Source organism: Anoplolepis gracilipes, chromosome 1, assembly GCF_047496725.1.
Source record: "Anoplolepis gracilipes chromosome 1, ASM4749672v1, whole genome shotgun sequence".
Taxonomy (NCBI): domain Eukaryota; kingdom Metazoa; phylum Arthropoda; class Insecta; order Hymenoptera; family Formicidae; genus Anoplolepis; species Anoplolepis gracilipes.
In genome coordinates, this window is record NC_132970.1 from 13,313,640 (window position 1) to 13,327,237 (window position 13,598).

Sequence of the window (13,598 nt, forward strand, 5' to 3'; positions counted from 1 at the left end):
GCGAGGCGCGATTTCTGCGCAGGCAGAAAAAAACTAGGTATGTGAGAGAAAGAAAGAAGCCGGGTTGCGCAATTTGCATCCACACTTCCTTCCACGGAAGTTTCGCCGCGTTACACGCGCGTATATATGCGTAGAGTGTTGTGATTAACAGGCAGAATATCGAATAATTGTAAAAAAAAAAAAATTATAATTTTACCTTCAAAAGAAGTTGTTTTTTTGTAATGTGATTTATAATGTAAATCTGATCTATAATCAGTATCATTTTTGAAATAATTTTATTAAGTATTTATTGGTGTATTTATCATTATTTTAACTATCACGTCATATGTATATGTATACGCATTTTTTACGGCAGTTGCGATGATAAATGACAGCTGTTCATTTAATTCATCACTTAAATGTATACAAATAATGTGAATCAAGAATTACAGGCATAATTTGTACATGATATATAGCTCTTTAAAATCGTGAATTTCTAAACAATCTATCGTACATAAACGAATATTTTTATGTTTGCAGGTAAAAAACTGAAGTGTCCCTACTGCGACAGACTGTACGGTTACGAGACGAATCTACGTGCTCACGTACGACAACGTCACCAGGGAATCCGGGTGCCGTGTCCGTTTTGCGCTCGAACATTCACCAGGAATAACACGGTCAGACGGCATATTGCACGGGAGCACAAGGATGAGGTCGACCTGAAGACGTTCCAGCAGTCCAATCATTCGGTCTCGGACACCGTGCCCCAGTAACAAAGTCTTCGGCGTCGCTGTCGTCCTCGTCGTCGTAACCGCGGTCGTCGAGGTCGCGGTCTGTGCGCACGCGCGGTGGTACCGGAAGCAACGATCCCGGCGACCACCTCGTTTGAGCTGACGGCGAGACCGGGCCTCGGATAGAGGTGCGAAATAGAGGAGAGGCTGCAGAGTAGGTACCTTCGTTTTCCCTTCGTCGTCGTCAGCGAACGCCGTCCCGTTTCCTCGTCGCGAGGACAATTTCCTCCTCCCCGTGCGCTCCTTAAAGATCCGATCATCGAGACACGTTAACGTCGAGAAAACGTCTGTGAAGATTCACGGAGGAAGAGACACAACGGAAGAGTACGGATGCGCTCGCGAAAAAACGCTGCGAATCACAAAACTAGTCAATGAAAGTGCAACGGTCAAGTAAAGATTATTGAACGCTAGGAGCTTCTTAAACTGGCGAGAGAAGATAGCGAGTGAAGGTAAAAAGCGGAGCGAACAGAGCGCGCATAAATATATACACTCACACACGGAGACATTAAGTATAACGCAGACTACTGTGACGAGAGAACAACGCAAACTCAGGTAAACTAATTACAAGCGCAGTGTTTTTCATTCAGATATAATTCATTACTACCATAGGTATCGGGAAATTACACTCGCCGTGGTATGTTTCATCGTTAACCATTCATTTATTTCCGCTACTATTATCGCTGTTGATGAATCGAGATAGGATCGTGACATTTGTAAGCGATATATATTCGGAACGAGATGTTTTTTTTAGACGTTACACACGCGCGCACAGTGCCAAACCAGAAACGCTTTTGTACTCTGGACACATCAGCATTTAGTTTCGCCCGTTCGTACACACGCGTGACGACACACACTTTAATTGCTATATAATAATAATAATAATAATAATAATCGTGATGACACGCACACATATCGCGCCGAGATGACACCCGACGACATGCAGACCTTTTATACAGATACAATTTTATATAACATTTATGAGATTACTAGGGCGAATGACTATCGTGCGATTTGCCGCGGGAGAAAGCACGATTGCCGACGAAATACTTCTTGGCGAACGCGCATCGAAAAGGCGCGAGAGACGAGCAATATAATCTCACGTTGATACATCATTACGCCGACATTGATTTTTCTAAAATAATCACTAGAAACTGGCGTCCACACGCATTCGCCACGGAAGGTTTAATCCCGCGGCGAAACAATCACTACCACTTTGTTACCTGTTTACAATGTTTAAAAAGATGCGGATTTTTGTCCGCGGAGCAATAGTCGCGTACCGAGAATATAGCATATAGAGCCATCGATCACGTAAAGAAAAAAATAGTGCGCGCGATTGCGCGCCAAATAGTTGCTATCCCGGTTGTATAAGAGATGTGATCAATGCAATAGATTTATATTACACATTACCTATATGTATAGATATATAGAGATATATACTCCTAGTCAGGATGGCACCCACGATATTACTTGTTACAGTATTTACATTTTATACAGATTATCTTCTCTTATTTTTTTCTGTTTTTGTTCTCCCTTTTGTTTTATGCAGAAAGTTTAAATGGTTATTCTCACAACGATACCGCCTATACCGTAAGTTTATCAGAGACAATAGACGATATATAGAGAATTATTTAGTATTTAAAGCGCGCCGTGCGCGAGCCGGGGATACAATAGTACACGAGATAGAAACCGAAGAAATAGATAGATAGATAAGAGAAAGATAGAGAAAGAGAGTTCAGTTTCATTTTTTTTTTCCGTTTTTCTTTTTTCTTTTCCTTTTTTTTTCCTTCTTTTCTTTTCATACCATTCAATCTACGTCAAATATATAAATATATATATATAAATATGCGAGCACTCGTCGCGCACGCGCGCGTAAACCCTGCCAAAAAAGTATGACAGTACTACCTCATTGTTTTGCAATGCATTACACAAACAGGGAACACAATAGCGATTATACTATATAATAAAAATCTGTACATTCCGTACAGCCGCTACTATTATACTACTACTACTACTACTTGTCCAGTTAATGTCGGAGCAGTTCTTCTGCTACCCTGGCGTAGGGTAACGCAAGATCGTGGATCTCGGAGCTTATTAATCATGGTCGATTACGATATATATCTTTGCTCGCGTCGTAAAAACTGAACGAATTTATCCAGTGCTAGTCAATCGTAAACATTTTTACTCTCCGCCGTAATTAGTTTCATCCTGTCAAATAGAATTCAAAAGCTTCGGCAAATTTGGGAAAAGTTCCGGGATCCTCGAATCGTACGTGATGTCTATCTATGATACGTATAATAGATCCATTTGTTTTTCTTTCTGTTTTTATCGCAAAGGCGCGTTATACGTAACAAGTGTATTTACAACTTTAAATCTTAGCGAGAAGAGTGAGTGAGCGAGAACGCGCGTACACGTATATATGCGTGAACAACCGCGCGACTAAATGCGTGCGCGGATTTTTCGCGAAAATGTTTTCGCGTGCGAGATGGTTCGGGGAAAGGAGGAAGAGCCGAATTTGCGAAGTCCGTTGTCAAAATTGTGACGCGTTTACCCGCTGTGAAAGTGAAGGCGGAAAAGAAGGTGGCGAGAGAGTGAGCGAGAACGCGGAAACAAAGAGCGTTAATTACCGAAAGTCAATGTACCGATGAACGACAAGAAATAGCGATAGAAAAAAGAAAAGCGAAATTTATCCCGACGAAGGTGATGCCGATGACACCGATTATCTCGAGGGCGCACGAAGTTAACCGGGGATGGGATTGATGATGCTGGACGACGAAGATTACATAGTCATAGGGAAGTTAATTCCCCGGGGAAAAGCCGCGGGAAGGATATTCAAAGATGTTATGTGTCGTTTACGATGTGATGAAGATAGGAACATACACACACGCGCAACACCTACACATATACGCACACACACAGGGAGATAGAGAGAGAGAGAGAGAGAGAGAGAGAGAGAGAAAAAGAAAGAGAGCAGGTGACGAGAGAGGCACATACATATACACACACGCGTGGACAGCACGCAGAACACATGCTCGTGTAAATAGATATCGGTCGCGTATGCCAAGTTATAATGAAAATCTTTTACTTAATATATATACGAAATATATATTATAAATATATATATATATATATATATCTATTGTTTTCGGCTGTTCTGCTAAGCAGAGGCATACAAAGATGGAAGGGAGAAAGGATACCTTTAAGTGGTACAATGAATTAGCGTTAAGTTTAAGAAGTAGAAGGATCCAAAAAATCCAGTTATATTGGCAGTGAGCGAAATTTGAAAGTTAGGATAATAACGTCAGGCGCGGAATTTCAGACGGGAAGAGGCGATTAAACCCAGAGTTTAATATTGTTTTGTCATACGTAAGGATGAGAAGAGTGCATACGTAGTAAAGGTATTCCACTTACCCAACACTTTACACACGTACACATTGCAGTACACATTGGAAAAACGGAGGACAACGTCTCACAGTCGAGGTTATTGCAAAAAAAAAAACACGTACCTAAAAGATAATCAATGTAGAATTAAAATGAATTTAGAATTAGGCACATTATTATATTATCGCATCGGCTACGCGTAAATGTATTTTGAGCGGCCAGGAATTTTGGACCGACTTTTCTCTTTCGGAATTACGTATCTCTTTCGCGATAAATTTTTGCTTCATTGATAGTTGTCTCTTGTCTCTCGGAAAATCCGCGTTTAACTCGACTTTCTAAATTGTTGTCGATTTCGTCGTACCGCTTTGCTCAAAACAAATTTAGTCGAAACGGCGTCCGTCTTTGAACGAAATTTTTATTTTTTTTTTATTTCCCTTTCCTCGATTCTCTCTTCGATTTCGTTCGCATTAGTCCCGAGAGTCTCGGGGATTCGAGAATAATATGTTAGATTTCGCCGTTACGGTCAATTTTCGTCGAGGTACGCGTATAAAAAATCGGATCCGCGGCCGGAAGCCGAAATTGCGAGACGCGCGCGCTTCCGTTTTTAAAGCTTTCAAGGTCCTCGGATCCAATTATATCCGGTGTAAAAATTATACTTGGTCTATATGTATATATATGTACACGCGAAGAGAGAAAAAACACACATTCACACACACACATACACACACTACACATGTACACGACACTCGCGCGATGCGCGTACGCGTTGCGCGCGTGCCACGCGTGCAAACGTACGCGTATGTATGTACCATTATTGTATCACGGCGTAGGATAAAATGTTGCATGTTGTTTCTATAATATGTGTTTTACGGATTGAGAATCCTTTATAGATGTCGTGTGTGACACAAGGCTTGACACGAGACGCAAGGGAGATTTCACACCGTGACTTGCTCGCGCGCGCGTGCTTTCGAAAAGCGTATGCGAAAAAAAAAAAAAATTGTACGAGAGAGCTTATGCGAATAATCAAACCGGGAAATTCGAATTTGTCGCGAAATTTGATTCCAATCAATTTCAATAATATCTTCTAAATTAAGATAATAATGAGATGTGACGAGAACAGGAAGTTTCACGCTTCTTTCTCGAGCCGCTCTTTTCGCATACGATTCGAACGTCACTAAAGAGACGATGACGTTGGTCCGCGAAGATCGTCGTGTCACACTAACAATATTAATCTTATAATTCGATATCCAGTTTTGCTACATTGAAACCTGCGCGCGTTCGAGCACGTCGATTATCGATTGTCACGGTGTGAACAGGCTTTCCACACAACGGGGAACCTTCGTTATCATTCACGTCGCACGGGCAGCGAGTTTCATAAAAGATGGAGAAAAAAAAGTTGAGAAAGGCTGCCCGCGTGATGAGAATGAGGGAGCAAAATTAAATGTCATCACTGCACCTACACCGCGCGCAGAGAGTGCACTGGCAACTACTGTACCGTTTGCTCGTATAGTATATAATAGTACTATACCGTAGTTGGATAATGATTACATAGTACATGTATCACGCACGCATAAGCATTATTTAAAATCGAAGAAGCAAAAAAAAATGAAAAAGTAAAAAAAGCAAAAAGAGAAGAAAAAAATGCAGAAGAGGAGGACAAAAAGTGGTGAAGGAAAAAGAAGAAACAAACAAGCAAACAAATAAATAGACAAACGCATAGCGTAGCGTTGTCGCAGAGCGGGACCTCGAACGTCCGGGGAACGAGCGGCTCGTTTCCCGGCCGCGACTTATAGTACAAAATAAACGTAATGTTAAGGATTAACAAACGCGACAGACAGGAGACGTGTGGATTTTGTGAACTTACTATACACTATAAATTATAGGTAAACATAAAAAAAAAGAAGAGACCAAATGCGCCTTGCGGCCGAACGCGTCGGGGACACGAGCTCGTCGTCGAGGACCATGTGACCAGAATCGGTCCTCGCTCACCTCCCTCGTATACCTCTCGTCGATATAAAGGTAAAGGCTCGATCGAGATCTCGCGATCGTGTATACTCGAGGATAAAACCGATGATGAACCGACGTTCGTGTCGGGTTTTTTTTTTAGAGAGACACGACAGCGAGACATCGCACGTGCCTATCTCTTCACACCCGTTCCTTATCTCTTATCTCAACAATAAGACTGATCTCTCGTCGTGGCGTTGACGTACAATATATCTAAGAAACACTGCCACAGAGGCCGAGGGGATGGGAGAGTCTCCGCGAGAGCCGCGTCGCCGACGCGTTCAAAACGGCCGCGGCCGTCGCAATAACGGATCACAATACTTTGTCAGACACTAGTACAAATGCTACCTCACACACACGACTTACAGGGTGCACACAGAATGAAGCTTACGAAAGATCACTGTATATAACACAGTAAAGCGATAGTTTGCAAGATCGGATCGGCGCGTTGCGCAGCCGTCGCCGGTCTCGTCTCGGGAAATAAAGCGGGGAAAAAAAAAATCGAGAAAAGTGGGAAAACTGGAAGAAAATAGTAGAGAGAAGCTGTCAATGATGAGACAAAACTTTTCCGAGAACGTCGACGAACGGCGCGCGACGTGTCGCGAGTCCTCTCAGGAATATGAAAACCAAGTACAAACTACAAAGTATAATAGTCGATAAGGTTCTTAAATAAACATAAATCAATGAATCAAGCGATGCAATAGTTGGGTGTATAGTAGGGACTGTGTAGGTGTATTCGTTTTTTTTTTTATTTTTTTATTTTTGTAAAGCTTCTCTGATACATTGCCGTGAGTTTAATGATCTCCGCAAATCTTTTCGATGACTCGGAAATCACCGTCAGATTCTTATCATTAATTTTACACTCCTATTTTTCCGCTCGACAGCCTTGCACGTCTCAGCGGTTATTATGGCTGTGTTCCGAAATTCACTACTGCCAGTACTGGAAATTTATAATTCACGTTACGTGTATTATAGATGTTCAGTGCTGGCAGTGAATTTCGGAACGCAGCCTATTTATGCATTTAATATACACACGTATACATACATATATTTCTATAGCGGGTCCACGCGCGTCTCTCGAATTTTTTACGCGGCTCAACGCGAATTTTTTTTCTCGCAAATGTTAAACGTGTGCGGATGTTCTCGTTGCTATATATATTTATTCTTCGTTGACTTATTTTATTTCGTCTCCAGTGCTTTCCCTTTTCCTTTCGAGTAGCGGCTCGTCGCCGATCAACCCTTCCGTTTGCCGGTATCCGTTTGGCCGGCCGTTTATATTATATATCCCACCGAGTTTAATGTTTTTTTTTTTTTCTTTAATATACACGTAGTAGTACATACGTAAAACGTAGTTATTTGAAAAGTGAATTTCGTACGAAACAATCAAAGCACTCTTTCCGTTTTGCCTCGGTGGACGCAAAGATCACCGTCGGTGTCAATGGAATCCTCTCCTTCTCTGATCAATAAGCAATTGTCAAAACTGCCGTTTAATTTCCTTATTTTTCCTTCCCTCTTTTCTTGTTTCAACCATTTTTTTCAACTTTCTTTCGCTATACCGGTGGCGAAGATATACGAGTTTTACTTTTTTGTTGCAAATTGTTTACCTGGTACTCGGAGAATACCGATAGTCATGCAGACCCCTCATCAATACACATACAATAATGATACAACATATTGATAAGTATACGAAACCGCTTCTACCTCAGAACTCCGTATCTATATTTATATATATGTATACCAATAGTTACGCGCATATTATATATATAGCTATCTACGGTTTTTTTCCGATTCTCATAAAGTATTATTTTTGTTTTTCGTTTTTTCTATTATCGCTGCATATTTACGCCGAGATAAAGTCATAGATATACCAGCACCGCATTGTAGACAACAGAACAGACGAATGAGATTTATACGTGAATATACATACATATATATTTAAAAGGATAGGGACAGAGAAGATAAATAGAGATAAAGGGACATGTATCCCATCGGACCTTCCATGATATCACATACCCCTCCTCCTTCTCTACCCGAGTATAATGTAAATACATCCGTTTATATTTATTTATTTATGTTTCTATGCGCTGGACGCGTCTATGTTACACGCAATTGCAAATTAATCGATAATCTATCCTTGTATTGATAACGAGAAAGAAAGAAAGAGAGAGAAAGAGAGAGTACACTCATTTTTCAATATAAATATATATGAAAAAGTATATATATACATATAAAAATAGATAGTTATATATCTAATATTAAGGAGTACTTGTTTAGATCTTAAGTGATCCCCGTCGTCGTGGTCCCGCGATGCGACTGCATTCTCTACGAAAACTAAAGCAAGAAAAAAGCTCTATCTATAGTAAAATAAAAAAAAAATAAAAATATGGCGTTTATGCATCCGATGGCGCGGTGCACGTCCGGCGAGCTTCTTCCGGCGCCGAAAATACCGCGAGGTCCAAAATCACATGGCGACCGCTTTCTTTTCCCGGGAAGTCTCGCGTGTTTCTCGCTGATCTCAGCTGAGTCTTGCGTAATTATGTTATAGCCCCCTTTCACCGAGACTACACAAATTCTGGCATTAAAATATCGCAAGCTCGTAATTGGATTCACCATCAAATCAACTTATGCGAGGCGGATCAGCGCGAATCACTTCGAATTCCCGGGTACATCTGGGTCGTGTTGACACGATATATGTATACTTGTAGCGCACAGATTTGTCAACGAACGAAATTTCGTCGTCGATAACACGACTCAGGGAATCGCCCGGTCTACGAGTCCCTTTTTTTGTTCGATTCGCGTGCCACGTTGTTTTTATTCATATCATTTTTCATCCCCTCGCGGATGAATGAAGGTTTTTCCGACGCGGGCGCGAGACTCGCGGCGTGCGCCGCGAATACGTGGTTACCAATTTTGTTTTAAGTTGAGAGATTAAGTTTACGTTACGAATTATTGCTATATATATGGGGTGGAAGAGAAAGATGCTAAAAAAAAAAAAAAAAAAGAGATAACAGATACGAGACACCGAGAGGGCTCGTTTATCTGCGGTATGAGCGAAGCGCGCACGGGCATAGTTGTGTTTTCGAGAAAATACGAAACGACATTTCGCGTTATATATAAATATATATATTACGAACTATTTTATTTATAAGAGGCGACAAAAGGTACGCGTGAATATGTATGTATGTGTGAGTGAGTGTTTGCGAGAAAGAGCAGAACTAAAGAGAAGCGATTGATGCGAAGAGAAATACCAATACGGATTCGTATGAGAGAGAGAGAGAGAGAGAGAGAGAGAGAGAGAGAGATGGAAAATGGTAGAAAGAAAAATGGGAAAGACGAGAAGAGCGTATGTGTATTTGCGTATGTGTGTTTGCGGATGTGCATGAGAAAGAGAGAGAGAGAGAGAGAGAGAGAGAGAGAGAGAGAGACGTAAGATGCGGAAGTGGGATAGAAAGAACGTTGAAACTCTGCCACACATCGCAAATGATCCCGGACGGTAACTGGGGTGAAAGAAATCCTCCTTAGCGGAGGGAGCGTGTAAAAAAATATAAGTTTCTTTTTTTCTTTATACTCCAAGCGCGGACGGGGTGGCAGGGATTCGTGGCTATGTCGTTGAGTGTAACTCACCCTTTTTGTTTGTATAAAAATTAATCGAAATTTAATTAGAGACTATTATAATAACTGTTCGATTACTGTAAAACAAAAGAAAAACTTTACCATTAATTATAAATTACAAAAAACTTGGAGCACTATGGATATTGTTCATTTCTGAATTTACATCTCCCTTTAAACCCCCGTTGTTTCCTAGATAGATGCAATCTATCAGGCCGAATATGTGACATAAATCACAAATATGATTTCTAAACTGCGAATGTTATTTCCTTTCTTTTTATTAATAAATCGTATATATATATATATATATATATATATATACATATTACAAATTATTAATAAATCAGTTCTCAATTAAATTCAATTAAATCCGATCCAGAATTATGTCGGATGCACGTTCGGCCATCGCGATGAGAACTGAATTCGGCATGCCAGAAATTGGAGACGGCAGTACGCTGGCGTCCATTATTCTTAATCCACTCACCCCTTTCACCCTGTAGCGAATTAGATTATATTTTTATTACCATTAGTCCGCTTGACCTCGCCCCATAATGTGTCCTACAATAACAAAATAAACACTCCCCGTTCTCTTTTACCTTAATTCCTCGTCCACAACCGCGCCAATTCTGCATGTGCCACATGGGTGATAACCCGTGAGCCCGGCGATTCTCATGACGCACTCCGAATAATCAAAGTCCCGATAGTCCGGTCGTAAATGACGACATTCCTCGAAATCGGGAATGTGGACCTTTGCACCGTACTCGCGAAAGAGTCTCGTATTAAGAGTCTCCAACGCAAAATTTATAGCTTATCGGAAAATCATCGAGAGATTAATCGTTATTAAAGTCAAATAAATTCAAGCTGAAGAAAATATCACGACTCTTTCAGCGACAAAAATTTTTTCGAGGGTTACCATTTACCTCGGTAGGTGCACGTGACATCATCAGAGTCCTGGAGATACGCGGGATTGATTCTTGGCGGATCGCGGATGTCGCTCGATCGCAATGTTACGCTTCCGCGACTCTTGGGTTGCAGGCACGACGCGAGATAAATGAAGCCCTCGTGCATGCTATCGTTATACGACGGAAATAGCGACCTATACGTCTGATAATCGATTGTTATTTTTTTTTTTTTGGCTCGACATACATAACTTTGACGAAAATGCAATAATCGCTATGAATAAAATGTTTCATTCGAGTTATAAAAAAATTTCAAATTTTTTTCATCAAAAGCAGAAACTACGAAAACGCGTTGTAGTCGTAGTTGTTGATTGGTTCACTCACCTCGGTCTCGAAATTTGAGATGGCCTTCAGCAATTTTTCCTCCGCCGACGCCACTCCGAAAAGAAGGAGGCCACTGTTATTAGCACGCCCCAATCCCATTACGCCGTTAGTAGCCAACCATCCTTTGACATGCAATGGGGAAAAAGGTATATCGCGAATTACAACATCCACCGCACGGAATGCGTCAATAGGCATATCGCGGATAAATGATCGCGCCGGTCATTAAGTACGTTATTTTATATTACCGGTTCCGAAGGTGAAATAATTGAACACCTCCGGCACAGTTTGCAATTTCACGAGCGTGATACTGACACGCTCTCGCAGATTCACGTAAACGGGCACGTTCAGATGATCGAACAGATTTCGGCCTACCTCCGGAAGATCTCGCACCACAGATATCTACGGATCGATTTGTTGCCGTTTTATGCGAAATTGACAAATTTAACAGTAATATTCTTTTATCACCTTATGCTTTTCCAATTCGCCGATAGGCCCTAGGCCGGAGATCAGAAGTAACTGCGGAGTATTGATAGTGCCTGCGCAAAGAATCACTTCCTTTCTCACGCTGATTCTCCCGACTGAGCCATTTTTATATATCATTTTAATGCCATCGATTTTATTATTCTTGAAAAGTATCTGTAACATATTGAATTAAAAAGATATATATATATATATATATATATATATATATATATATATATATATATTGTATAAACAAAATTAGAAAGCTAAAAAATATCATTAATTATTTTAGATAATAATTTTTAAGCAAGTAAAGGAAGGATTATAATGCGATGTATGAAGCCCAAATTCAAAATTATGGAAATTGTACCTTTGTGACAAGCGTATTCGTGAGGATATGTAAGTTTTTGCGATTCCAAGCCTTCTGCAAATAAGCGTGATGTGTACTCCATCTGGTGCCTTTCTTCGCGGTGTACATCGCCTTCCGCAGGGATATATTATCCAGCTTCAAAGATTCTTCGGCCAGAACGAAGGCCTTTGTTAGGTATTCTTCCTCCGGCATCGGGACAACGTTCATAATATCGGACACTTTTTGAAAATAAGGAAGTAAATCGGCATGCGACCAACCCTTGAGCCATTCCTTATAGTCCTCAGGTCTCCCGAAGGAATGAACGAGGTAATTAAGCTGTCCGCTCCCACCCAATCCTTTTCCCCTCGGCCAATTTTGTCTCTATAAACAAACGTGATCTATGAAGAAATCCAAAAATATACATATAAAATATGAAAATATGAATTTGTTAAATGTTTCGTCCACTACAATTGGCGTAAAAAAATAATTTATAATGTGGCATATTTTTTTCTTCAGATACGAATATTATTATTCATTATTAAAATACAGCAGTCACAGCCATATATTGGTGCTTTGTGAATTACATTGTGTAGCAAAAGATGGTTATGGAAACCTGTAACGTTCTCACGTTCTTTCACGCGGAAGGGAGTTACCGGAAGATAGAGTTTTAATTACATAGCCGTTGAACCCTCGGGACGAGAAGACTTGGGGCTCCGTTTTGTAGGCCCAATCGACTTCGGTGCCTTGCATCATCGGTGCTAAGAGCGGTATAACCGATGTCCATCCAAAGTATCCGCCGGCCTCCACGAGCAGAACGGTCACGTTCGACATTTCCGAGAGCCGTGATGCAATCACGCAGCCAGACGTACCAGCGCCGACTTAAATCCAATAATAATTTTTATTGCAAATGATTTGTAAAGTTCAGTAGCTCTTTTACTTCATCATGACATGGACAAAATGTCATCCAGACAAAACATCAACCAGAAAACAATGTGATATATAGAAATTTGTTAAATTAAGGTTTAAATTTGTATACTAAATTTAAACCCGAAACTCGGGCTTTCTTACTTTTTAATAATTTTAAATTCAAAATTTTGCAAAAAATATATGCAATTGGTACAATAAAGGCAATCAATTTTATCTTAATGAGAAGAATTATTCGTTACTGATATTTTCTGTTTATTCTAAAGAACACTTAGAGTGTTTCAATCTAGCGCAATGCAATTTGTCATTGCGACATGTGCATAAATCCTCTTTGATTAAAAATCAATGCTGCGTATCTCGGGATATCAGAAAACGAAGAAGTAGAAAAAAATAGTGCTGAACTCGCAGAGGAGACAAGAATGAGCGTAAATCGACTAACGTGAACTCACCGACGACGTAGTCATAATGCGTCTCGGGATAATCGATAATGCTGGCCGGCTCGCTGAAGTGATAATGATAGAGCAACGACGTTAACAGGACGACGATCGAAATCAATACATGGCCCCACATGTTCACCTCTCGAAAATCACGCGCGGAAAGAAAACGTCCGGTCGACGTTCGTCACCCAGTATCACTGAGACGAACGCGAAACTATAACAGCTATGCGTTCGATCCCGATATTAAATTAGTAGCTCTCCGTTTGTAATCAATACTTGTCTATAAGTCGAGCCGCTTCGAAGCATCGCACCAACGTCCAAGACAACAACAATGGAGGAATATGTAATTATTACATCGGAAAAACTACTCGTCATCACATTG

The 13,598-nt window shown here is 40.6% G+C and overlaps 2 protein-coding genes across 8 annotated transcripts in view; one reads left to right on the forward strand and one right to left on the reverse strand.

Annotated features, from left to right (window-relative positions):
* Positions 1-9,905, forward strand: part of Chinmo (Chronologically inappropriate morphogenesis) — a 55,663-nt gene extending 45,758 nt beyond the window's left edge. For all 7 annotated transcript variants that reach the window (XM_072890578.1, XM_072890557.1, XM_072890587.1 and 4 more), the window contains one exon: positions 520-9,905. In XM_072890578.1, coding sequence (XP_072746679.1) covers positions 520-752 — 233 coding nt within the window. In that variant the 3' untranslated portion in view covers positions 753-9,905. The remainder of the gene's footprint in view (positions 1-519) is intronic.
* A 220-nt stretch (positions 9,906-10,125) lies between these two features.
* LOC140664909 (neither inactivation nor afterpotential protein G) lies at positions 10,126-13,589 on the reverse strand. Its single transcript, XM_072890536.1, has 9 exons — positions 13,229-13,589; positions 12,531-12,733; positions 11,877-12,236; positions 11,510-11,680; positions 11,290-11,443; positions 11,045-11,166; positions 10,682-10,865; positions 10,358-10,568; positions 10,126-10,255 (listed from the first exon to the last, which is right to left on the reverse strand). Exons 1-9 carry the CDS (start codon positions 13,347-13,349, stop codon positions 10,126-10,128), a joined length of 1,656 nt encoding a protein of 551 aa, XP_072746637.1. The 5' UTR covers positions 13,350-13,589.
* Positions 13,590-13,598: the final 9 nt, after the last annotated feature.